Raw genomic sequence first — 27,944 nt, forward strand, 5'->3', positions numbered from 1 at the left:
ACTGGTGCCAGTAGTGTGATAGATAGATGGAAAGAATACTTTGAGGAGTTGATGACTGAGGAAAATGAGAGAGAAGGGAAAGAAGAAGAGGCAAGTGTGGTGGACCAGGAAGAGTCAAGGATTAGTAAGGGGGAAGTTAAAAAGGCATTAAAGAGGATGAAAAATTGAAAGGCAGTGGGTCCTGGTGACATTCCTGTGGAGGTATGGAAGCATCTAGGAGAGGTGGCTGTGGAGTTTTTGACCACCTTGTTCAATAGAATTCTAGCGCATGAGAAGATGCCTGAGGAATGGAGGAAAAGTGTGTTGGTGCCCATTTTTAAGAACAAGGGTGATGTGCAGAGCTGTGGGAACTATAAAGAAATAAAGTTGATGAGCCACACAATGAAGTTATGGGAAAGAGGAGTGGAGGCTAGACTGAAGTGAGTAATTGCGAGCAACAGTATGGTTTCATGCCTAGAAAGAGTACCACAGATGCATTATTTGCTTTGAGGGTGTTGATGGAAAAGTACAGAGAAGGTCAGACGGAGCTACATTGTGTCTTTGTAGATCTGGAGAAAGCCTATAACAGAGTACCCATTGAGGAACTGTGTTACTGCATGCGGAAGTCTGGAGTGGAAGAGAAGTATGTTAGAATAATACAGGACATGTACGAGGGCAGCAGAACAGTGGTGAGGTGTGCTGTAGGGGTGACAGACGAATTTAAGGTGGAGGTGGGACTGCATCAGGGATCAGCCCTGAGCCCCTTCCTGTTTGCAGTGGATATGCTGACAGATGAGGTTAGACTGGAATCCCCATAGAGCATGATGTTTGCAGTTGACATTGTGATCTGCAGTGAAAGCAGGGAGCAGGTGGAGGAACAGTTGGAAAGATGGATGCATGCACTGGAAAGCAGACGAATGAAGATTAGCCGAAGTAAAACAGAATATATGTGCATGAATGAGAGGGGTATGGGGGAAGAGTGAGGCTACAGGGAGAAGAGATAGCGACGGTGGTGGACTTTAAATACATGGGGTCAACCGTCCAGAGCAATGGTGAGTGTGGTCAGGAAGTGAAGAAACAGGTGCAAGGAGGTTGGAAAGCGTGGAGAAAGGTGTCAGGTGTGTTATGTGACAGAAGAGTCTCTGCTAGGATGAAGGGCAAAGTTTATAAAACAGTAGTGAAGTCAGCCATGATGTACGGATTAGAGACAGTGGCAATGAAGAGACAACAGGAAGCAGAGCTGGAGGTGGCGGAAATGAAGATGTTGAGGTTCGCGCTTGGCGTGACCAGGTTGGATACAATTAGAAATGAGCTCATCAGAGGGACAGCCAAGGTTCGATGTTTTGGAGACAAAGTTAGAGAGCAGACTTTGGTGGTTTGGACACGTCCAGAGGAGAAATAGTGAGTATATTGGTAGAAGGATGATGAGGATGGAGCTGCCAGGCAAGAGAGCTCGAGGAAGACCAAAGAGAAGGTTGATGGATGTCGTGAGAGAAGATATGAGGGCAGTTGTTGTTCGAGACGAGGATGCAGGAGATAAGCTTACATGGAAAAGGATGACGCGCTGTGGCTGAAAGGAAAAGAAGAAGAATTTTGAGACAAATCTCTCCCCCTATTAGTATATTGCAATAAAACACTTAGCAAGTTACCTTGTGTGACTATCTGCAGTTTTTGGTTCACATAGTCATCATAATATGTCAGTATTTCTTCATCTTCAATTCACAAAGTCAAAGAATGGCATTTGGTAGCTAGCTCGTTTTTTATCTAAAAATAATAATAATCAGTCCCTTTTTTTCATTTACCAATTGATAATTTAAATAAATGATACACAGATTGAATTGGTTATTTGTACGCTTGCATTGCCTTCTTTTCGTCACTGTTGCTGTATCGTTTTGCAGTGCGGGAGTGGGTCGCACAGGGACCTATATCGTCATTGACAGCATGCTGAACCAGATCAAGGACAAAAACACCATTAACGTATTCGGCTTTCTGAAACACATACGTACTCAGCGCAACTACCTCGTCCAGACTGAGGTGTGTATGTATCTTTGTTTTTGACAAAATGCAAGAGAGTTTCTCGTGCAATGCACATTTGGACAAAAATATTGTTTAGAATGGATTTTGCATATACAGTATAGCACTTCAGTCCATCAATAGTTCCTTTCTAGTTATTGTTTTAATTTCAAACAGTATCTGTTAGCCGTTTATTTTGGATGGAAGGTGTACTGTATGTACTGAATATTGATACATACAGTATTTTGCTGTATTTTTAACTATCAGTATTTTATGTTCAACCGCTGATGTAGGTTTAGATCGATATTGTGAACTTTACAAGCTGTTTATTGACTAAATAGAGATGATGAAATTGTTTGACATTCGACAGTGATTTGTTAAATTTTGCTTGGCTGATCCAGGAGCAATACGTATTTATCCATGATGCCTTGACGGAAGCCATCTTGAGCAAGGAGACTGAGGTTGCAGCCAGCCACCTTCATCACTACACAAACACCATCATGACACCAGGGCACAGTGGTCAGAAACGTGTGGAGAAACAGTTTAAGGTGAAGGGATAAATAATTTTTTAATGTATGTATATTCAAATAGCACATTTAGTTTTAGAATACATAGTGGTGATTATTATTTATTAATTTTGTTTTTACTAGCAGCATTATCACAAGAATGTCATGCCATGACCATTAACGGGAAAAAAATTTTTTTACATAATCTGCCAACCTATCACCATTTCAGAGTTATGCAGTAACATCTACAAACAGAAAACTAGAACACAGATAAGAAATAAGAAAAATCTGTTGGAAGTAGAGGGCTAACAAAAAAGACCTCCCAATATGACCTTGAACATCAGCTACCTCAGCTTTCAACATTACAGACCTTTCTTCTACTACCGAATTTGAAAGATGGCTAAAAGAAAAAGTCCTTGGCTTTTTCATCACTTATAATACAATCAAGACCACAGTTTGGACTTTATGGACTGAGTGTGCAAAACAAAATTGATTAGGATGATGAAAGGAGACGAGGACTTTTTTTTGGTAGATGTTTCCAAATGCTTTGAGCCTTTTTGTTTTATCTTGTTTTTTGTTTTTTTTGGTTTAGATTTTTTTTGTCCAGAATCATAGATTTTTTTTAGAAATTCAAACTTGAGTATCTGATTCTTTACTATTCCATGTAATTGTTTGTCAAGCGTTACATAAATCACTAACTCTACCTGAGCTTCTTCTTCTTCGTTTCCTTTCGGCTTGTCCTTTTAGGGGTCACCACAGCGTATCGTCCTTTTCCATGTAAGCCTATCTCCTGCATCCTCCTCTCGAATGCCAACTGCGCTCATGTCTTCCCTCATCTATCAACCTACTCTTTGGTCTTCCTCTAGCTCTCTTGCCTGGCAGCTCCATCCTCATCACCCTTCTGGACATGTCCAAACCATCAAAGTCTGCTCTCTCTAATTTTGTCTCCAAAACATTTAACCTTGGCCATCCCTCTGACGAGCTCATTTCTAATTTTGTCCAATCTGGTCACTCCTAGAGAGAACCTCAACATCTTAATTTCCGCCACCTCCAACTCTGCTTCCTGTTGTTTCTTCAGTGCCACTGTCTGTAATCCGCACATCATGGCTGGCCTCACCACTGTCTCCACCCGTTCCAACCTTCTTCACTTCCTGACCACACTCACCATTGCTCTGGACGGTTGACCCCAAGTATTCAAAGTCCTCCACCCTTGCTATCTCTTCTCTCTGTAGCCTCACTCTTCCCCCACCACCCCTCTCATTCATGCACATATATTCTGTCTTACTTCGGTTAATCTTCATTCCTCTGCTTTCCAGTGCATGCCTCCATCTTTCTAACTGTTCCTCCACCTGCTCCCTGCTTTCACTGCGGCTCACAATCTCATCTGTGAACATCATGGTCCACAGGGACCCCAGTCTAACCTCAACTGTCAGCCTCACTGCAAATAGGAAGGTGCTAGAGCTGATCCCTGATGCAGTCCCACCTCCACCTTAAACTCCTCTGTCACACCTACAGCACAGCTCACCACTGTTCTGCTGCCCTTCATACATGTCCTGTACTATTCTAAGATACTTCTCTGCCACTCCAGACTTCTGCATGCAGTACCACAGTTCCTCTCTGGGTACTACGTTATTGGCTTTCTCTATACCAACAAAGACACAATGTAGCTCCCTCTGACCTTCTCTGTACCTTTTCATCAACACCTTCAAGGCAAATAATGCATCTGTGGTACTCTTTCTAGACATGAAACCATACTGTTGCTCGCAATTACTCACTTCAGTCTAGCCTCCACTACTCTTTCCCATAACTTCATTGTGTGGCTCATCAACTTTATTTCTTTATAGTTCCCACAGCTCTGCACATCACCCTTGTTCTTAAAAATGGGCACCAACACACTTTTCCTCCATTCCTCAGCCATCTTCTCACCCACTAGAATTTTGTTGAACAAGCTGGTCAAAAACTCTACAGCCACCACTCCAGAGCACTCCATGCTTCCATACGGCCACAGGAATGTCATCAGGACAAACTACCTTTCCATTTTTCGACCTCTTTAGTGCCTTTCTAACTTCACCCTTACTAATCATTGCTACTTCCTTATCCACCACACTTCCTTCCTCTACTCTTTTTTTCTCTCTGATTTTCCTCATTCATCAGCTTCTCAAAGTATTCTCTCCATCTATCCAGCACACTCGTGGCACCAGTCAACATATTTCCATCTCTGTCCTTCATCACCCTAACCTGCTGCACATTCTTCCCATCTCTATCCCTCTGTCTGGCCAACCTGTATAGATCCCTTTCTCCTTCTTTTGTGTCCAACCTGGCATACATGCCATCATATGCCACTTCTACCTTCGCCCTATGTCGCATCTCCATGTATTCTTGTCTCCTTTCCCCGGTCCTCTCAGTGTCTCACTTCTTCTTAGCTAACCTCCTTCCTTGTATGATTCCCTCTACTTTGAGGTTCCACCACCAAGTCTCCTTCTCCATTTTCCCACCAGAAGATACACCAAGTTCTCTCCTGCCTGTTTCTCTGATCAACTTGGCTGTAGTGGTCCAATCTTCTGGAAGCTCCTCCTGTCCACTGAGAGCCTTTCTCACCTCTTCCCGAAAGTACCGCACGACACTTCCTTTCTCAGCTTCCACCACATGGTTCACTGCTCTGCGTTTGTCTTCTTAGTCTTCCTCCCCACCACCAGAGTCAACTTACACACCACCATCCTATGCTGTCTAGCCACACTCTCCCCAACCACGACTTTACAGTCAGTCACCTCCTTCAGATTACATCGTCTCCACATCCTATGTTCCTTAAACATTATTGAAAATGCAGCCAGACAGAAAAGGGCTTTAGGGGACAGACAGTGGGGACAGAGTAGACAAGGGGACGAGGGGTGAGAACCACAGCAGAACAATAGTGAGACAGTCTCGATATTTAAACACAAGTAACATTTCAACAGTTATTGGTAGATTGGGGGGTGGGGGTGTTGGGGGTTCGAGGGGGGACACCTGGTGAGGACATGCAATAACTAAGCAAGAGAACCAGATAAGAGAGGACAGAAAAGGGTAGGACAGGATCTGGGAGAATGAAGAAGGTAGTGCTACTGTCGAGTGGTGTGGTGGGATTCTTTTTTCATGTCTAAACACCTGTAACAACCTGTGAGTTGATATGTTCGTATAACCTGTGTTGTTATAAGTGATCCCAGAACAAGTAATTCCAGTCTATAGTGTTTCTATCGAATGTATTAGTGAATGAACACAATATGACATGCATGTTCGTCAACTGGTGTACAGAGTTGCTGAGCTGGCACATCGAGTAAGGGCCCAGCCTCCCTAGAGGCCAACCTCGCAAATCCAGAAGGATAGGATTAAAGTGCATGCAAGTGACCCTATGGCGTGCACAGGGGTCTAAAATGACAAGAACTCATTTAGTCTCATAACATTGGATTTACATTACACTTTACATTACATTACATTTATGTATGACATTCTTTCCCAGGCAAACACAATCAAGCTTCGAGGTTCCCCATCTTAATGAAAGGTGACCGACTTTTCTTAAAGTTATCCATTTGCTTATTGCGTTTGGCAGAGGTATTTTCGAGTGTTACATACTCTATGACAAGGTTTTGCCATTGGCTACTGTTGATAGCTTGTTTATTTTTCCAGTTTAATAGTATTGGGTTTTTTTTTAGCGATATAATGAGCATGTTTATTTGGAAGATCTACAACTTTTAAATCACCCAGCAGACAAAGATGAGGAGAAAACGGAATCCTACAGTTCAAAACTGAGGAAAGGTTTCTGTGTAACTAGTGACCAGAAGCGCTGTACGGGTGTACAATGCCAAAGAGCAAATAAGTGTCTGGAGCATTTTCAGTACAATGAGTGCATATATTTGGTTTTGAATAGTCCATTTTATGCATACTATATTGCGTAACGTGTGATCTATGGAGTACTTTGAACTGGATTAGCTCCAAATTACAGTTTTTTTGTCATTGAGAATCTGTTTCTACAGCTACACTAATCAATGTCAGTGGACACTGAGAGGTCTTTTACCCATTTTCCGACTGGTAAGTGTATTAAATTATTACTTGAGATTAATTTGTATACTTTTGAAAGAAGTTTTTTGTTTTGTGGAAGTAGTTCAACTATTTTCCGAACAAAATCGGGTAGTTCTAAAGTATTTGCGTGTGTTGAGAGTCTTTTTAGGATTGTTGTTCTAACTTTATAATATTGAAGGACGTTACCATCTCTAATCTGAAATTCTTCGAATAAGCTTTCACGTGACATGAATACATTATTTTTGAATAAGTGATGTAGGCGGTCAATTCCACTTTGTTCCCATGTGCTGCAGTAAATGGGTATTTTGTTAATCTCAAAATCGGGATTGTGCCAGATTGGGGAGGAACGATATGGTGCTAACTGAGATTGCATGGTTTCTAGACTTTTCTGCCAAGATGATAAAAGTGGCAGCAAGAATCGGGTTCTTAAAACAATTTTGGCATTTTAGATTTGCGCTGATCAACAGGAGGTCTGAAAGTTTGGTGGTATTGCAGTCTATCTGTTCGAGTTCCAGCCAAGATTGTTGTTCAACATTAGGACGTAACCATTTAATGAGGTACTGTATTTGGCTAGCTAAGTAATAGAGGTTGAAGTTGGGTGGGTCAAGTCCCCCTTCTGCTTTACCTTTCTGAAGGGTAGCTAGGCTGATTCTATTTTTCTTATTTTTAGAGTAAAATTTTAAAATGGCAAATCGAGCATTTGGAACCATTTTAATGTAAGTTTGAATGGGAGCATCGAAAATAAATAGTTAATTTGTGGCAACGTTTTCATTTTATATGCCCTAAAAATGAGATAGGTAGGCTGTTCCAACGTTTTAAATCATCACAAATTTTTTCCAGTTGAGGTAAAGGATTTTCCTGTCTCTTCTGGAAAAAAGTTTTCACTACAGCCATTTCCATCCTTTTTGAAAAGTCAACCACCATCTGTCCCTCGAGGTTCCTTACCTGGATGCCAAACTTACCCATCACTTCTTCATCAGCTCTGTTTCCTTTCGCAACATGTCCATTAAAATTTGCACCAATCACGACTCTCTCTGTCTGGGAGGCTCAGAACTACTTCATCCAGCTCCTTCCAGAATTTCTCTTTCACCTCTAGGTCACATCCTACCTGTGGGGCATAGCCACTAATTACATAATATATATATATCAACCTCATCACTTGATCTGACACTCTTCACCTCCAAGACATTCTTCACTAACTCTTCCTTTTAAATAACTCCTACTCCATTTCTTTTCCCATCTAAACCGTGGTAAAATAATTTGAACCCTGCCCCTACACTTCAAGCCTTACTGCCTTTCCACCTGCTCTCCTGGGCACACAATATATCAACCTTTCTCCTAATCATCATGTCAACCAACTCCTGAGCTTTCCCTGTCATAGTCCCAACATTTAAAGTCCCCACATTCAGTTCTAGGCTCTGTGATTTCCTCTTCTCTTTCTGCCGAAGAATCCGCTTTAAATATACAAGAACTCCTTTTATATTGGACATTTAGCATACAGGAGGTACAGAGTTTTATTCCCTCTTGTTGCACATCTCCTTCGTCTTCGACCCACAATAGCTGAATCTCCACCGGCGCCCTGTAGGTTAACGGCGCCGGTGGCGGACGTTGTTAACCCGGGCCACGACTGATCAGGTATGGAATTCTTTGGATGAATGCTCATATTTGTTTGGCAAAGTTTTAAGCCGGATGCCCTTCCTGACGCAACCCGCTGCATTTATCCAGGCTTGGGACCGGCCTACAGTTTGCACTGGCTTGTGCCCCCCATAGGGCTGCATTAACTCTACCCGAGCTATGTCTCCTTAATTGCAAAGTGCATTTTATTAATACACACTTTGAATTACCATATTAGAAAACATTGATATTTTGTACACGTCTTCCTGCAAAGAAGTGTATGCACGCCGTGCAAAACACTTTTTATTTATGTGTTTATTTAACCCTTATTTAGCCAATTAAAGCAATTAACAACCGATTCTCATTTACGATGCAGTCAGCATTGAATGCTTAAGGGCTTGTTGAAATTCTTTTCTATAATTTAATACTGCTCTCAATGCTAGGATGACACAATACGCTGTTCGTTTGAGTAAGGTAAGTTAAAAAAAAATAAAAAAAAGCACAAGTGTTTTTTTTGTTTTTTTGTTTTTTTTATGGCAGAATGACACAGTACTGTTGTTTTGAATTGATGCATTGTTGTGTAAAATTCTAACATGCCCATCCCCTGCTTCTTCCCATATGTATTAGTTGATTACACAGTGCAATGCCAGATTCATGGAGTGCTTCAATTCTCAGAAGGAGTCCAACAAAGAGAAAAATAGAATATCCTCTGTGGTGCCATGTAAGTTTTGTATTTTGGTTAAATAATATTTAACTTTTTGCCTGAAGCAGGAATATGAGTCCCAAAATAATAATTTTGAATCTGTTCCAGTACATAGCGTTTGTACCTTTTCTATAAGCTTATACATTATGCAAGAATGCTACAGTACTCAGTACTGATAAACAAAAGGTAGCACATATTCAGAATTTTGCATTGCATAATTTTTTGAAAACCAAAACTTGTTGACCTAATGTAATTCCCAACTTAAGATATAGTGGAGAGAGAGTAGAGATACTGTAGGGAGTAAGGCTTACTTTCAAAACCAAAATACATACAGATTCTCCATTCTACTTGACCTAACAGCCAAACAAGACAGGTTAAAAAAAAAAAAAAATCAAATACTGCTCACCCAGCATACTCTACCTGGTCCATAAGGACACATTGCTGTCCACATTGTGGTTGCTCTCAGTCGCAGAGACTGACAGAAGTATTAAGTGTAATTTTTAAGCCATGAATGGGAAAAGCTCCAGTGTGCACATGGATGCAAAGTACGAGAGTTCCTCGGGACAAGTCTGACTGAAATAACCTTGCCAAATTCCATAATTCGGCAATTAATTCCATGGAAAATATTGAACATGAAGATAGATAGGAGCCATCCAGTCTTGTTGGGATTGATAGGGCCTTCCAGAAGACATGCATAAACTGTTCAGATGTACAGTAGGCACGCAAAGCTGGTATAGATGTATCGAAGACTCTGTGGCTTGAGAAATGTGCTAAATTAAGGGTCAAAGGACATTCGAATGGTGAGGTTTCAGTTTTCAAACTTGCTTACACATCCTCTCATAATCTAATTGCATATGTAAATGAACACAGTGCAATATGCAGAAGCAAAGGGAAGTCTGTCACAGTGGCATGCCAAGTTTCACATTATTTTGACATCTTATAGTTTACTTGAGTTGGTTTACCAAACGGATTGCCAATCAGTTTTATGACATATTTCATTTCTGTCTGTTTGAACAGCGGAACAAGCCAGGGTGAGCTTAGTACCTTTGCCTGGCATCAAGGGGAGCGATTACATTAACGCCTCTTACATCATGGTCAGTACTTCCTGTTCTTCTGATCACTCCATTCACAAAATGCACCAATGTAAATTCATGTCCTCAACTTGGCTACACGTTTTGTGTTTTCATGATAAATGTGTATGCCTGCACTGACACATTTTACAGAGAAGAAAAAAATAGATTGTTGGATGAAAAAAATAGTGGAATGGCATTATACAGACATGTCTATGAAACAAGTTAGCTATCATTGAGTCTGATTAAGAGTCTTGGGTGTGTGTGTGTGTGTGTGTGTGCATGCGTGTGTGCACGTACTGGTTATATTGTGCCTCAATTTCCCTTCCTTTCCAATTTTTTATCCCCCTACCCCCACCCCTCTCCTCATCACCACCACAGAGTTACTACCGTAGTAATGAATTCATCATTACCCAGCATCCTTTGCCCCACACCACAAAAGATTTCTGGAGAATGATTTGGGACCATAATGCACAAATCGTTGTCATGCTGCCTGCCAACCATGGACTGGTATGATGCAATAAAGACACAAACATACACATACATGCCATTATTAGTGGTATAAGTGTTTTATTATGCGAACGTAGGGATGTGTTGCAGCTGGCCTAATTTGGCCTATTTTTGAGAAACACAAAACTAGCTGGATTGAGTGTTCTTGACTGTATTACAGAGCAAATGCTTACCAAGGATAAACAAACAAACGTCCTGATTTGGACTTTGTGGATTAAAATGTATTTCAACGACAGGTAAATTACAAAAAAAAACATCAAGTGATGAGATGAGACTAACAGCATGTAGGTCATTTGAAAGCTTTATCCTTTACAACATTTTAGTTATTTGTTCTAAAGATGAGGACCATATCGACTAAAAGCTAAATTTAGCTTTTTTGCTTTCCCTTTTCCTTCAAGGTACTCTTGAGTGGTCTGACAAAGATGCTACTATTTATAGTCAATATTTATGATATTTATTATGTTTATATATTTATGCACAGTAAAAACAGATATTAAAGGGTAACTATTTGTGATGGTTTGAACCCAAACTTTCTAAAATTATTTTCAAACTATTAGTTATGCTACTTATTTGTTGAATATCAGATCTAATTAGTGGTAAGCGCGCATTCAGAAAAACATGTTAGAGAGGCAACAGTCCAAACTGCAGCAGCAGAAGCAGCAAGCTTGTTTCGCCTGACTTAATATTGCATGAAGCTCTCTTCTCTGTGACCATTTCAACTGTACAACCAGTAGAGGGCGCTGCAGCTCCATCCATCCATTTCTTTTCTATACCACTTGATCTCATTATGGTGGCAGGTGAGCTGGAACCTATCCCAGCTGACTTTGGGTCGAGGCCCAATAAACCCTGGACTTGTCACCAGCCATTTCGTTGCAAATCCTCTAAATGAATGTCTGCATATCTGCACCCAAGTACTAAAGTGAAAATGATATGATGTCTTGTTCACTTTTTTTATGAGCTCGTTTGGCCCTGTTGAGATTCATGACCAGCATTCTATATTCGTATTGGCTGGCAGCAGACGTGAATAAATCAAAATACAAAATATGTTTGCATAATCAGCATGATCAATATGTTTACATAATCAGCATGATCAATTGTCACTTTTGTCACTCCATCTTTATTTAGGACTGAGGCCAATAAGTGCAATTTATCAATACTGGGAGTTAAAACACTTACTAGGTAGTTTTTTTTTAATGGCAGCACTTTGTTTTTGCATTTTTTGTCTCCTTCCAATTAAATCGATCATTTTAATTTACTTTGTCACACTTTGGAACGGCTTAGCTTTTAAGCACGTTTCACTGTCATAGAAAATAGTGCCCAAATGTTAGAATCCCGTGTGGGCTGGGCGCACATTTGTATGCATGACACAATAATCAAATTTAATTCATTCATTCATTGTTGTAAATGTGCACAATAGAAGATTTGAAATGAAGAAGGATGTTATCTACCAAAATATTATGTTGTTGAGACACTTAACTTTCCATCTATGGTAGCATATGCATTGAATGAAATTCTAAAAGCACTTTTGAGTGTCATTTATAGAAAGGTGCAATATACAGTAAATGCGTTTGAACGCTAAACATTTACCGTATGTTCACGACCATAAGGCGCACCGTATTAAAAGGCGCATTCTCAGTTAAGGGGTCTATTTCTGTATTTAACACACACATAAGGTGCACCGTATTATAGTCGGAGTTTGTCATTTTTTGTAGCAGCACCAAACAGACTGTGATGGAAGAACACAGGACTGATTCGATGACCGCTGTGTAGAACTGCCTCAACAGTTCCTGTGGCAGGCCGTGATTCCTCAGAAGCCGCAGGAAGTACATTCTCTGCTGGGCCTTTTTGAGGACGGAGTTGATGTTGATCGCCCACTTCAGGTCCTGAGAGACTGTAATTCCCAGGAACTATAAGGTCTCGACAGTTGACACAAGGCAGTTGGACAGCGTGAGGGGCAGCTGTGGCGAAGGATGCCTCCTGAAGTCCACGCTCATCTCTGCCGTCTTGAGCGTGTTCGGCTCCAGCCGCTCCATTTCCTGTCAATATGCAGACTCGTCACAGTCTTTGATGAGGCCCGAAGACAGTGGTGTCATCTGTAAACTTCAGGAGTTTGACAGCGTGCATTGAGGTGCAGTCATTCGTGTAGGGAGAAAAGAGCAGCAGAGAGAGGACACAACCTTCGGGCGCCCAAGTGCCGATGGTGCATGTGGATGAGGTGGCCTCCCCCAGCCTCACCTGCTGTGTTCTGCCCATCAGAAAGCTGTAAATCCACTGGCAGTGTGAAAGTGTCATTTTCAAATCTTCAGTAGAAGGTATTCAAGTCGTTGGCTCGCGTGCTATTGTTCTCAGTTTGGGGTGATTGTCGCTTGTAATTGGTCAGCAATTGGAATGCATGCCAGACTGATTTGGAGTCGTTAGCGCTAAACTGTTTTTCAAACTTTGCTGCATAGTTCCTCTTTGCAATGTTAATTTCTTTAGTCAGCTGGTTTCTAATGCGATTATACAGGGACCCGGTCTGATATCCGCCTTTCTTAGCTTGGCGAAGTTGCTTAAGTTTGGCAGTGAACCACGGCTTGTTGTTATTGAATGTGCAAAATGACTTTGTTGGTACACACACATCTTCACAGAAACTAATATAGGATGTGACAGTGTCCGTATATTCATCCAGGCTGCCAGCTGAATTTTCAAAGACACTCCAGTCTGTGCAGTCAAAAGAGCTTTGAAGTTCTATCTTTGCTTCATTGTTCCACTTTTTCACTGTTTTCAGTGTAGGCTTGGCGCATTTAAGTTCGTACCTGTATGTTGGCATTAAGTGAATTAAGCAGACGAGCCCAGAGCTGCACGAGGAATGGCACGGTATGTGTTATTTAGCGTAGTATAGCAGTGGTCTAAAATGATATTTTCCCTGGTAGGACAGTCAATGCACTGCTTGTATTTAGGGAGTTCGTGGTTGAGTTTAGCTTTGTTAAAGTCCCCGAGAACAATGAGGGGTGAGTCTGGGTGTTTTTTTTCCAATTTCATTTACTTGTTCAGCGAGCATTAGCAGTGGGGCGTTCGTGTTAGCTTGAGGAGGAATGTAGACGCCGGCGAGAATGAATGATGCGAACTCACGAGGCAAGTAGAATGGCTTACGGTTCAAAAACAGTGACACCAAATGCGGGCTGCAGTGTGTGCTGTGCTCCGTGACGTCCGTACACAATTTTTCATTGATATGGAAGTATATCCCACCGCCTTTTGTTTTCCCCGATGATTCCATGTCACAGTCTGCCCGTTGAAGCTGGAAACCGGGAAGCATGACAGCACCATCGGGTACAGCCTCACAAAGCCAAGTCTCCATAAAGCACATGGCGGCGGAACGTCCGAAGTCTTTACTGGTGTTTATCAAAAGATGAAGCTCGTCCATTTTGTTGGGTAGGGAGCGTAGATTTGCGAGGTGGATCGACGGAAACGCCAATCTGTATCCTCTCTTGCGGAGCTTCACTTGGATGCCGGCTTGCTTCCCTCCGTGGCGCCGCCTTCGCCTCCATGCGCCGAAGACCGCGGTCACTGCTCCGGTGAGTAACTCAGGTAAAAGACTGAGCAGATTTACAAAATGTGGTGTAACCCACACGGGTAGGCGCCATCTTGCCAACACCTAAAATCTATCCATAATCGGACAGCAATCCAGCCCCTTGTCAGTGCAAATGAATATCAGCTGGTTCAGTCCTAATTGGTGGCCTACAAAAAGGTCTCAATGCCAAGGTGTGAGTCAAGACACATCTCATGACAGGTAAGAGCAGAGAGCTAATTGTTGCAAAACATAACGAAGGCATTGGTTACAGGCGCATATCTAAACTTCTGAACGTTCCAGTGAGCACGGTTGGGGCCATAATACGTAAGTGGAAAGCCGATCATACCACCATAAATTTGCCTCGTTCAGGTGTTCCTCCCAAGATTTCTGATAGAGGAGTGTAAATAATAATCAGAAGAGTTGTCCAAAAACAAGGACCGCCTGTGGAAAGCTTTAAAAAGACCTGGAATTAGCAGGTACTGTTGTCACAAGGAAAACAGTGAGTAATGTAATGCCACTAGGGTTGGGCATCGTTTGGATTTGAGCAATTCCGGTTCTGATTCCTGTTCCTTATTTCGATTTCGGTTCCAAACGATTCTGATTCTCTTAGCGGGCTGGGTAAAAAAGGTTTGTATGGTTTAAATAAAGGGTGTCCAAATTATAAACATCCATTTTCTTAGCAGCCCGCAGCATAGACTAAAATGAACATTTTACACAGGGTTCTTTATAACCAGTATCAATATAAAACCTATGAACTTATGTGTGTGGAACTAACCTAATTGACTTAATATTCATTAATTAATGTTTCAGCTAAAAGTTAAATATGGCATTGTTAACATTTTTATTTGGGACTTTTTCATCACGTCAAATGGTTTAAATGTGTTGGCTTTAACTTGACTTCCTTTTTTAAGAGTGTAGCATTTCATTTTGAAGGGTACGCACTGCAGCTCAGCATTTTGGCACGAAAAGTAACACACGGTCACACGGCACCAGTGATTTATTATTTATTCATTTTTTTATGGGTGGAACCAAATGCTATGAAACGTTGATTCCATTCCTTACCCACCGATGAGGCACAAGGTATATTATATTATTATTATTATTATTATATATTATAGTGGGTACGGAAAATATTCATAAACACCTTAAATTTATTATTTATTGTGTATGTGTTTTATTGTAGCCATTTGCTAAAATAATTTCAGTTAATTTTTTTCCTCATTGATGTACACACAGCACCCCATATTGACAGAAAAAAACGGAATTGTTCAAATTTTTGCTGATTTATTAAAAAAGATAAACTGAAATATCAAACAACCATAAGTATTCAGACCCTTTGCTGTGACACTCATATTTAACTCGGGTGCTGTCCATTTCTTCTGATCATCCTTGAGATGGTGCTACACCTTCATTGGAGACCACCTGTGTTTGATTATACTGATTGGACTTGATTAGGAAAGCCACACACCTGTCTATATAAGACCTTAGAGCTCACAGTGCATGTCAGAGCAAATTACAATCATGAGGTCAAAGGAACTGCCTGAAGAGCTCAGAGACAGCATTGTGGCAAGGCACAGATCTGGCCAAGGTTAAAAAAAATCTGATGCATTTAAGGTTTCTAAAAGCACAGGCCTCCATAATCCTTAAATGGAAGACGTTTGGGACGACCAGAACCCTTCCTAGAGCTGGCCATCTGGCCAAACTGAGCAATCGGGGGAGGAGAGCCTTGGTGAGAGAGGTAAAGAAGAACCTAAATATCACTGTAGCTGAGCTCCAGCGATTCAATCGGGAGATGGGAGAAAGTCAACCATCACTGCAGCCCTCCACCAATCAGGGCTTTATGGCAGAGTGGCCTGACGGAAGCCTCTCCTCAGTGCAAGACACATGAAAGCCCGCAAGGAGTTTGCTAAAAAACACCTGAAAGTCTCCAAGATGGTGAGAAATAAGATTCTCTGGTCTGATGAGACCAATATATAATTAATTCTAAGCAGTATGTGTAAAACCAGGCACATCACCTGTCCAATATAGTCCCAACAGTGAAGCATGGTGGTGGCAGCATCATGCTGTGGATGTTTTTTTCAGCTGCAGGGATAGGATGGCTGGTTACAATCAAAGGAAAGATAAATAAGTAAGTACAGGGATATCCTGGACGAAAACCTTCTCCAGATTGCTCAGGACCTCAGACTGGGCCGAAGGTTCAACTTCCAAAAAGACACTGACCCTAAGCACATAGCTAAAATTACGAAGGAGTGGCCTCAGAACAACTCCGTGACTGTTCTTGAATGGCCCAGCCAGAGCCCTGACTTAAACCCAATTGACACATCTCTGGCCCAGCCAGAGCCCTGACTTAAACCCAATTGACACATCTCTGGAGATACCTGAAAATGGCTGTCCACCAACGTTCACCATCCAACCTGACAGAACTTGAGAGGATCTGCAAGGAGGAATGGCAGACGATCCCCAAATCCAGGTGTGAAAAACTTGTTGCATTATTCCCAAAAAGACTCATGGCTGTATTAGCTCAAAAGGGTGCTTGTACTAAATACTGAGCAAAGGGTCTGAATACTTATGGCTGTGTGATATTTCAGTTTTTCTTTTTTAATAAATCTGCAAAAATTTCAACAATCCTGTCTTTTTCTGTCAATATGGGGTGCTGTGTGTACATTAATGAGCCAAAAAAATTACTTAAATTATTTTAGCAAATGGCTGCAATATAACAAAGAGTGAAAATTTTAAGGGGGTCTGAATACTTTCCGTACCCACTTTATGTGTTTAGATATCGCAAGTTAGTGACCTCTGTTTTAAACGATGTCGTAACAATCAAGCGAACTCCAGTGAGCTGTTTAGCGCCGTAGCACACTAGCTAGTTAGCTCGTACTTAGCGAACATAATTAATAGTTAACATTCCCTAAAATGACTCAGTTGTTTGCATCTACGGAGCCAAAGCCGTTCCGCCAGCGGCTCACTGTGTCGTAAGCGGTGTGCAAGGTGTTACCACAACAATGAAAATCGAGTATCGAGTCCTGAAAAAAAGTCTTGGGTCCATTGCATTTATTGAACGATAACCCGCCCTACTGCTCTTCTGATTGGCTAGCACCAAGACAGGACTCATATTTCTAGTGGCTAATGATTCGCTTAAGCACTTCAGCAACACACACACACACACACAGGTCAAAATATATATATTTTTTCTTTGAGGACCATTTTGCTCATCATTTCTTCAGTTGATGAGCAACTTTTCTCATATTGAGGAGCAATTTTTTGTAGGTTAACCACACAAGGACCAGAAGCAAGGATTTTATGAAACAATAAAAATATGACAATATAATGGGGGAGTTGAATGTAGGGCTGCAGCTAACAAATATTTTAGTACTCAAGCATCCTACTGAAAATTCCATCAAACAATCGATTATTTGGATAAACTATATTTTTGGTTGGTTAAAGAGCAATTTTGAATACAAGACAAAAGAAGACTTTTCACTTAATAATGTACAACTAATTGGTTTCCTTTGTAGCGTATATTGGCGTTTGGATAAAACGTAATTTCTTTCAGAAATAAATTCATCGAAGGTGAAGGCCTGCGTTCACTTCCGGTTGAGTCCGATAGACGTTTAACGTTAGGATCAAACAAATTTTGTCTCAAAAGGGCACCACGTCTCTTTTTATATGTATAAAATTTAGGAAAAAGTGACGAAAAACCTCTCATCAGTCTCGTAATCTGAAGGTTGCCACATGTACGAAATACGAGTCCTAGAATTCCTTAATCAACTCAAAACAACACGGAGTGGAGTTTTTTAGAATATTTAATTAAATCTATGAGGGATCTATCGGGAAACACACAGAGGGGTCTAACTACAGAAAGAAAATAACACTAAGGGTAAACGAAAAGGGAAGATAGGACCGTGTGTTGCTGGACTAAAATTGAGCATTAATAGGTTACACTGTGTTGAGCGAGTACAAAGTTGGAGCTTGTGTGAAGTTAGTAATTTCCCCAAAATTATTAGGCACTAATTTTGTACATACTGGCAACGATTGTTGTGTTTTATTCACGACCGTAGATACGTGGGTCTTTGGGGTGGTCTGTCTCTGTGCATCTCAGGAGGAAAATGAAGCAGGTTTGGTTGAAGAAGATAAATAAAGCAAAAACAGGCGCAATAAGGAAAATAAGTTGTGCAGTCGGGGTGTACTCGTAACATTCCTGGCGATTGAACTTGTGGCGGGCCCAGCTCTTGCTCTCAGCTGCGTGCGTGACCGATACGGGATACCGGTAGTTGTTGGCTGATGCTCCGTCAACCGATCGCGGCTAGGAAAAGAGATTGAAGCCGCATGGCCGGCTTCCTCGATCGAAAGCGCCGCCATCGGGCTGAGGCGGGCGCTCGTGCCACGGTGGTAGTCTCAGCATGAAGGACAGGAGCCAAGAAGCCAGAGACAAGAGAGCGAGAAGAGGCGGGAGTCCAAAGTTAAATACCCAGGAGGTGTGTCAAAGGGACAGAGGAAACCGGAGAAGACCACGAACCCTGGTCTACAATCTAGCCATAATAATGGTCTAAAAATCATATATTCATAGAAAAATACTCCCAACTTTATACTCTTACTCCTAGATTAAACACATAGAATGATTGTTTAAACTTTAGTCTTGGCAGATCAATTGCTTATTGTTCAATTACATTTCATGCTGTTTGGCTTCAAATCAAGACAAACAGTTCTCAAAATCTCGCAGCTGGACCTGTAAAGTTGGCACACTGACACAGACATCAAGGCATACATTTGGGATATTTCTGTTGAGTTCGTGAAATATCAAAACACCCGTTTTATCTTCAGTTAACGAAACCATTCAGTCCACATTGCAGTAACTCTCAAACGCCAGCGGCTGTCACCTGTGTCCCAGCAATTGTTCCCAGTGGGCGTTTGGCGGCGCCTTGCATGCATGTTTTATCCATCCATCCATTTTCTGTACCGATTATCCTCACTAGGGTCACGGGTGTGCTGGAGCCTATACCAACTATCTTCAGGCAAGAGGCGGGGAACTGGTCGCCAGCCAATCACAGGGCACATATAAACAAACAACCACAGACACACCTACGGGCGATTTAGAGTTTTCAATCAACCTACCACTCGTGTTTTTGAGATGTGGGAGGAAACTGGAGTACCCGGAAAAAACACACGCAAGCATGGGGAGAACATGCAAACTCCATACAGGCGAGGCTGGGATTTGAACGCCGGTCCTCAGAACTGTGAGGCAAATGTGCTAACCAGTCGTGCACAGTGCCGCCTTTAGTGGATGTCTCACACAGCAGGGTTACAGGGAGGAATTCAGTTTATCAAATTGGTGGGGGCTTGCAGTGACAACCCAGCCATAGTCAGTCCAACTTTTTCAGATAACCAATAGTTTTTATTTCTTGAATTCAAATTGTGCATAAAGATAAGGCATTATTGTTTTTTTAAAGCATTAACAGCCTTTGTGCATCTTCACTTAAGCAGCTAGCATTTTAGCATTTCATATTCAAATATACATAGTATATATATATATATATATATAGTACAAATATTCTTTGTACTACTAGTAGAAGTTGGCCTGCCAAGTTTTTTTGGAAGTGTTTAGCACGTTCTAACTAAAAAGAAGAAACCTCGAAAGAGAAAAATATTTCCTTCATCTCACTTCACCAAAACCCTCCTCTGTTTCGGTACATGATGATGATCCATTTTACTCTTATTCCTCTCTGGCCACATTTGACACATTTTTCACCTACTTGACTCAAGGTTTTGCCACTTACAGATCATCATATTGCCCATATGTCACACAGTGACGACACTGAGCAAAAAGCACACTGTATGTTCCGTTATGGTTGCGTTATACTGTCCTTGTCACGGTAAAAAAAATATATCTATAAATAAAAAATAAAAAGCCACACATTCGACGGTACTTATAATTAAGAGACACTCCGCAGCCTGCAGCGCTAACATTATATTCATAGACTAACATTAAGCTCACTGATTTGCGCTATGTTAACTTCACCTCTGTCTCTCAGATGCCACGACGCGACATCATACTCGACGGAGAGAAAGTGTTACAACGAACAGATTTTGAAGCCTTGATTTGAAGCCTTGCATTTCACTATGAAATGCTACCACCTTTTTGCCATTTGTCTTTTTTCTCTCTCTCTTCTGAACTTGGCGTCGTATTTTGTAACCGCTTTCTTCCCGCTCATCAATCGAACACTTCACTTCCGCGTCCACGCATCAGTGACGTAAGCGCGTTTTGTCATATACACAATTGCCTGCTTCCGTCTTCGCGACAAACCTAATTTGCAGTTTTGCTTTTCAATGTGTTTTCTGATGCGCAAAAGGCGAATTTTGACCCGTAAACTGCGATGCGAGACGGCTCAATTCGAGCCTTGTTCACATACATAGGTAAGCAATGTGCATCATTGGACGCAGGTTCACAATGCTTTTGGGGTCCCTGATCATATGTGTGCGTCTAGGACGCAGGACACGCATCAAACGAGATCCATGCAATAGTTTTCAGTGAAATCCTGTATGTATAAAAAATTGTGTATATAGTCATTGGGTAACCTGGATACATCCATCCATTCATTTTCTGTACCGCTTATCCTCACTAGGGTTGCGGGAGTGCTGGAGCCTATCCCAGCTATCTTTGGGCGAGAGGCGGGGTACACCCTGAACTGATCGCCATCCAATCGCAGGGCACATATAAACAAACAACCATTCACACTCACATTCACACCTACGGGCAATAGAGTCTTCAATCAACCTACCACACATGTTTTTGGGATATGGGAGGAAACCGGAGTGCCCGGAGAAAGCCCACACAGGCAGAGGGAGAACATGCAAACTCCGGGCCGGGAGTTGAACCCCCGGTCCTCAGAACTGTGAGGCAGATGTGCTAACCAGTCGTTCACCGTGCCCCTGGATACATCATTGAAGTAAATTATTTTCCAGTTAAAAAAAAAAAAAAAAACATCTGTGATTTTCTCCTTCAGGCAGAGGATGAGTTTGTGTATTGGCCCAGTTGGGAGGAGGCCATGAACTGCAAAGCCTTCACCGTTACCCTCATCAGCCAAGACACACTCTACTTGACCAATGAAGAACAGATTAGCATCCACGACTTCATCCTGGAAGCTACACAGGTTGCTTGCGTGTGTGTGTGTGTTAGTGTGAGTGTTTCTGTCTGTGTGTGTGTGTGTGTGTGTGAATATGTATGTGCATGCGAGCACTTGTCTGTGCTTATGTGTGCTCACGTTCATGCGCCAGTGTACATGTGTTGTGAACAACAGTATTTTGTCTCATAAACTGAACAGCAGGAGTACTAATTGAATGGACTAACCAAGTAAGCATATAAGCGAAGTTTATTTTACTTATATTTCACTTTAGCAGGAAGATATTAATAGATATGCTCAACTCAGCTGTGTTTATATCGCACTTTAACAACAACCGCAGCTTTAACAAAGTGCTGTACAGAAAACCTAAAGGACAATCAAAATAATAATTCAACAATAAATAACTAAAGACAATATTATTTTCTAATTAAAATATACAAGTGCTCCCTTTACAGTGACATTTAGCATGCAAAAAAATGCAGGGTTTTATTCCCTCTTCTTGTGTATAGCTGTTAATAGATGAGAGCGAGGAGGACGAATGAAGTCTCCAACGACCATTATGAGTTACATTATATACTGTATAAGTATAGGCTACATATAAGTATGATATAACGTACTCCAAGTTGGGTTTGAAAGGCTGCTTATGATAGTTTGTTTGCCTTGTCAGTGGGAGGACAGCCATGTGTGGCTTTGCCACAGAAGTTAATTGTCCTGTCAAAACTTGTAAGTTAAATCACAAACATGAAGACAGTATACCACTGCCAAGGCTTTAAGATTTGTTACCTGTTAACGTTGATTATGTGGTGTTATTTTTCCACTCCTGGGAAATCTAAGCAAATAGCTTGAATTTCAAAAACATAAACTAATGAATACAAATCATCTGATATATTAAAAAGTGTAGACAGGAGTTTGGATGCAAACTTAACGCATTTCCTCCTCACTTGCTGTTTCGCTCTCTGTCTGACTTCTAGGACGATTATGTATTAGAGGTGCGTCACTTTCAGTGCCCCAGGTGGCCAAATCCCGATGTGCCCATCAGCAGTACCTTTGAGCTTATTAACATCATCAAGGAAGAGGCAGCCATCCGAGACGGACCAACCATCATCCACGATGAGTCAGTCGGGTTCCTCTCACTCTTCATTTTGTCACCACACCACTAATATATCCCAAACTGGAAGAAGTTTCCTGAATACATTTTCAGAAGTTTTAGTCCTAATATTTTATCATCCACTTGTTGTTTCTGCTGTTTACAATTTCCTTTAGACTGGCTAACATTTCTATTCAAATGTCTGCATTTTAAATGTTTAGCTACATGAACTAAGAAGCTCAACTTAAACAAATGATTTGGGGCAGTTCAGCTAGGCTACGCCCGCAACCCTAGTGAGGATAAGCGGTGCAGAAAATTGATGGATGGATGAATGCCTCATCTAGTTTCTATGCTGCAGTCAGCTCGTAGCCTCCTCACAAGTGTCAGTTAAAGCTTATCCTAATTGACTGCATGCTCATTATTTAGCCAGGCATGAGCTGTTAGCGTCGCTCTCTGCAACTCTCCTGACAGTGCCGTTAATGGAGGAGGAGACCTCTCCCATGGTGAAGGCTACCCACTGTTCTCCAGGAATCCTCACACCAGCCACAGCTGTCATCTTCCTGTGGTTTCACTCACTAACAGATTTTTAATATCTGAGAAAACTGATCTGTGGGTGCCTTTATTCCTTGGCTGAGCTGCAGATAAGCGTATCTTCAATTTGCATTTAGTCTTATCTCTCTACGAGACACATGTGGAATGATTTTAATGTTCCGAAAGTATGTGTGCACATTTTTGTTTCATTTTGTCAGTTAAAAGTAAAAAGGTTCTCATAACTTTTCTTCTGCATAATGTTCCATGTCCTTTAAAAAGTTCATGCCCTTCATGTTCTTTCCCTTAATATCCAAAGATATATGGAAATACTTCAGAGAAAAATGCTTACCTCTAGTTTTGTGCATGTGGATTTAAGGTTTGGAGCAGTATCGGCGGGTTTGCTGTGTGCCCTCAACACACTGTCTCAGCAACTGGAAAGTGAGGGGGTTGTCGATGTCTATCAAGTGGCCAAGATGATCAACCTAATGAGGCCAGGAGTCTTCACAGACATGGTGAGTCTGGCGGTTTAATTTAGGGGACCCCTCCAATGAATTATACGATCCATTGCCAGAACCAGAATGAAGTCATAGTCGTGAAAATCATAATCTAAATCGTATTTAGTTGAATAGGAATAATGAGTGTTCAGTTGCTGAAGGGGGACCATGCAGTTAATATTGTGTTCCATCTTCTCTCTTCTGTGTCTCCTTCCGATGACTGTCTTCACAATCCCGATTGTGAACTGCTCACCAGGATCAGTACCAGTTCCTGTACAAAGCCCTCCTCAGTCTTGTCCACACCAAGGAGATCAGCTTCGGGCCTCTGGACATTACTCAGCCCTTGGCATCCTTGTCTGATCAATCCGACCAAGCAGAAAGTAGAGAATCACTGGTGTGAGGGCCAGAACTGGACTGAGGATATTACGTGTCTCCAAACATCCTGCACCTCTTCGACTCCTGGGGTGCTCATAGGAGGCATTTAACTTTGTAAGCCGTCAAAGAACTATTGGTAGACTTTTTGAGGCCTTTTTTTTTGCCAGACTCTTGGTTAAGATAAATAACCTGATTACTTTTATACACTGATATAAAAAAAAATTTGATATTTATTTTTTCGTCTTAATGTCCTCTAATTGAAGGGTTTGCACCTGCATTTTTAAGTTTTACACTGCGTCGGCAGGCAATGAGATGCACTACTGTCGTTTCTTGTTTGCACTATATAATGTCAGTGTTACTGCCTATGCTGATGCCCACACATTTGGCTGGCGCAAGTTGATTGTTTGACATTCCACAACCTTGTTCCCTGCTTCTGCGAAGGACATTGCTCCGTTTGACGCTTTCCACTGGATTTAAACCAGCTGAGGGAGGAGGTCAAACTCACCTCAGTGGCTAAATGCTGTTCAACTGCAATAACCTCCTCATCACAGCTCCTCTGGCCAACTGCATTACTACGCATAATCATAAGAGACATTACCTATTACCACTGAGCCCTTTTTCTACAAAATGCATCTCTCTTTTTGTTGTTGTTTTTTTTGCTCTTTCCTCTTCCTCTTTATTTTTGAACTCACATTCTTGTTAGAATACCTAACAAAAAAGTGGTAATAAGGTGGTGTTACAACTGTGAACTTGAATTCTTTGAGGTCACTTTCTGATTTTGTATATATGGAAACACTTATGCATATATTATCCTCCTAACTTTTTTGTGCAAGTTCTTTAAGTCTTATTTTATCACTCACTCTACGGTATTGGCAGCCACTACCCAGCCCTTCTGCTCTTTTTATGTGTACGCTGCTATGTTGGCACAGTTCACATACTCAATCACAGCTGTTTCTCATCTCATTGAAATCATTCTGCTACGCAAGCACGAATTAAGAACACCGTTTCCAAAACTCTCATAGGTCGTGTGTGGGAAAAAGCTTGCTATAGGAAGGAGACACTATGATATGCAAGGGAACATATACTCAACAAGTTCTATGCAACAGGTTGAAGAAAACCAAAACAGGGTGTGATTCTCAGTGTTATATGTTATGGATCATCTGACCTCTTTTTCTGCTGTCTGGATAGAGACAAGAGACTGCTAAATAACATTTTCTATTAACCAATTGATGTCTTTCTCATTTCATTAGCACATGAGCTACTAACAGAGAAACAGACAAGATAGGAGTTCTTTTTTTTTTTACATTGTTTTTGACAGATATTTCTAAATCTGAATTTTTTGTAAGATTGACTAATCTGGTACTTTGCCATGTCCTCGGTTTACCGACATACAACTTTTCAATGTTACGGACGGCACGCAATGACCTATTTTCGCAGCGCTGTAATTATGTCACGTGCGAGACGGGACACTTACTGTTTTTCATTTTATTGTTTTATATCTATGGCTGTTTTTTTCCATTCAAATATTTACTGTAATTATGACTTTACTGCATTAGCGTAGGTTCGTGAAAGGCTACGGCGTTCTGAGTACAAAATAGAAAGGAACTCCTTCGTAAACCGAAGAACCCCTTCCTGTATAATATTTCCAAAATGAGTAGAGTAAGTAATTTGTAGAATATCCACTACATGTTTAAATTTTGTTGTCAATGAACTAAGTCAAATAACTTCTTCTTGGTCATGTCATTTCATGGTAACTTAGATATACTGTGCTGGAACTAAATTCGTTTAAAAATGGGAACATTTAAGAATCCTGTAAAAATAGTAAATGTTTCACGAACCTCCACCAAAATCACAGTTAAATGGTTCAAATATTCTACAAAAAAAACAAAAAACCTCTAAATTATTATTCTTTGGGAACTATATACAACTGTGGATTATTTACCCTTGTTTTTGGGAGCAAGATTTTATTGCATTTTGCCATTATAAACAAGTTTTAGTTTTTTTTAATGATCCTCCCAATCTCTTTTGATCTGATTATATTCCTGACAGCAAAACATATCAGTCTCACTCCTTGTTACCCAAATTATCTACCTGACAGCTATTCAATTTAAATACCAAGTACATTAAACCTGCCGTCAGGGCACAAAAAAAAAATATTTTACTCCATCGTTGAATTAACATTCTTGAAGGCTTAAATGAAACTCAATTTCATGTGCCAGAAGTTTCTGACCAGTTTGAATGTTTAGCACACTTGAGCAGCTCTGAATATTCAAATTTGTAGGGGGAATAGGTTGATTGAATATCATTTGCTCGCTTGCGGGCCTATATCCTGCCTTCAAGCCCTTCGTAGATTCTGCACTTGCCATATTCCACAGTTTGAGATGCAGTTAGTGGAAGCCTGGGACAAAAAAATAATAATAAATCAACACACAAACACATTTTGAAACTGATGTGTGTGACCTGAGAACATTTGACTTTCAATGACAATTTGGAAACAATTCTATGATTCATAGTGTGAAATTAAGTTTGCGTTTCTACATTTCAGATGATTCCTCGACACAGCAAAAAGCAGAGTAGGTGAAACACAGTGAAAGAGCAACTTCATCTTGATTTTGAAAAGACTTTACCAAAAGTTTCTGGTACTGATCAGTTCTAGTTCCTGAATAGGACCTCCATCCCCTTGCACCACATCTGTATTCCCATCAGAATCCTCAGCTCAATGTTTCATCACACAGACAACAGAAACAAGATGTCTACATTTTTCTACAGTTATCTTTCATAAATTGGCAACCTATGAATTCTGTTTGTGGAAATACAGCCCACAACATTTTGTATGTGTCTTGCAAATGTATCGTCTAAAACAAACGGGGAAAAAAAGCACACGGGATATTCATATCTGAGAGTGAGATGTAAAAATCAATGACCACGCATTACATTATACTGTATGTGTGAAACATTATACTGTTTCACACAGCTCGTCACACGAGCAACTCATCGTAAGTTCAAGTATGCCATATGTTGAAAATGAAACCTTAAATTCAAGTTGCATTGAAAGATACACTCAACTGTTGTGTCAAATGGCAGGTAGCTCTGCTAAATCTCCTTGGAATTACAGAATATGAAGTTCGTACGATGAATGTGCATGATTCGCCTTCTCTTGATCTGGGAAGTAGGCATTGTGGCATATGAAATTTCCCATTCTAAGCTGAGACATGTTCCTTGCACTTGAAGAGTTTCTGCAAGCTAAATTGCTGATCTATCATTTCTTCATTAATATAATTCCTATTGAAAACTATGATAGTGCCGTTGTTTAAGCACACACACAGCTGTACCGTGCATAAGAAATGTATATATTTTGTTGCTTGTAACGGCACCATTCCCTGAGAACTGTGTTGACGGGATCAGAGTAAATGCTTTGTAATTTTAAATTATATGTTCTATTTTCTCTCTTGTCTACAGCAATTTTCAATTTCCTGAATAATGTATACAAAATGCTTCTGGCTTTTTTTTTTTTTTTATTATTATTATTGTTTTAATCTGAGTCACTTCTGAGTACATGCTGTTAGTTTTTACCAGCTTTTGGTAATAATTATATTTCACTTTCCAGCTGCGCACCCTTCATGTAAAATCAGGCAGTAATTGTGATATTACAATTAAGATGGATTTGTTTTCTTGTTCTTTTTGTTAATAGCTATATGAAATCATTCTACTATAGTGTTATTTAATATGTAAATTGTATTGCTATACATACAATAAAATATGTTCTGGAGTTTTTGAGTTTTTGATCTAACTTTTTTATATTTGATAGCTTGGACAGGATAGAAAATGATGGAATACCTGCTGTATGTGTTCATACACAGCCACTCGAAAGATTTTGACATTAGGTTTACTGGACCTTGTAACAAAACACACTGAAGTTTTGAAAATCATTAAACATGAATATCTACCACTTAACCACATTCAAATGACTAATAATAATAATAATTGTCCCCCGTTGGGAGGAGTTTCAAAAAACTGGGAAAACTGTCCCCCAATATTGTCCAAAACCCCGGCTTATTTGCATTTTTTTTTTTCAGATCCCACTTTTCATAGCTATTGCGAAGTCTGTGCTAGCTGATTTGCAACAAATAATCAGTTGCTCACTTCAGTCAGGCGAGTTTCCTAAAGCTCTTAAAGTAGCTGCCATTAAGCCTCTGCTAAAAAATAGAACGCTGGACGCTTCCATGTTACCAAGCTATAGACCCATCTCAAATCTCCCTTTTATAGCCAAGATTGTTGAGAAAGTTATTTTTCATCAACACAGCAAGTTCTTGAACTTAAATGAACTTTTTGACAAATTTC

At 40.7% G+C, this 27,944-nt stretch overlaps 1 protein-coding gene across 4 annotated transcripts in view; it reads left to right on the forward strand.

Annotated features, from left to right (window-relative positions):
• Positions 1 to 27,375, forward strand: part of LOC133483561 (receptor-type tyrosine-protein phosphatase gamma-like) — a 499,015-nt gene extending 471,640 nt beyond the window's left edge. For 2 of the 4 annotated variants that reach the window (XM_061784954.1, XM_061784955.1), the window contains 10 exons: positions 1,878 to 2,013; positions 2,394 to 2,540; positions 8,793 to 8,886; positions 9,886 to 9,962; positions 10,320 to 10,448; positions 21,000 to 21,146; positions 22,088 to 22,230; positions 23,111 to 23,246; positions 23,485 to 23,717; positions 26,149 to 27,375. In XM_061784954.1, coding sequence (XP_061640938.1) covers positions 1,878 to 2,013; positions 2,394 to 2,540; positions 8,793 to 8,886; positions 9,886 to 9,962; positions 10,320 to 10,448; positions 21,000 to 21,146; positions 22,088 to 22,230; positions 23,111 to 23,246; positions 23,485 to 23,628 — 1,153 coding nt within the window. In that variant the 3' untranslated portion in view covers positions 23,629 to 23,717; positions 26,149 to 27,375. Of the gene's footprint in view, positions 1 to 1,877; positions 2,014 to 2,393; positions 2,541 to 8,792; positions 8,887 to 9,885; positions 9,963 to 10,319; positions 10,449 to 20,999; positions 21,147 to 22,087; positions 22,231 to 23,110; positions 23,247 to 23,484; positions 23,718 to 26,148 lie in introns of those variants that run through there. The other 2 variants (XM_061784956.1, XM_061784957.1) reach the window with 2 other exon arrangements.
• The last annotated feature ends 569 nt before the right edge of the window (positions 27,376 to 27,944 follow it).

Source organism: Phyllopteryx taeniolatus, chromosome 9 (assembly GCF_024500385.1).
Source record: "Phyllopteryx taeniolatus isolate TA_2022b chromosome 9, UOR_Ptae_1.2, whole genome shotgun sequence".
NCBI lineage: Eukaryota > Metazoa > Chordata > Actinopteri > Syngnathiformes > Syngnathidae > Phyllopteryx > Phyllopteryx taeniolatus.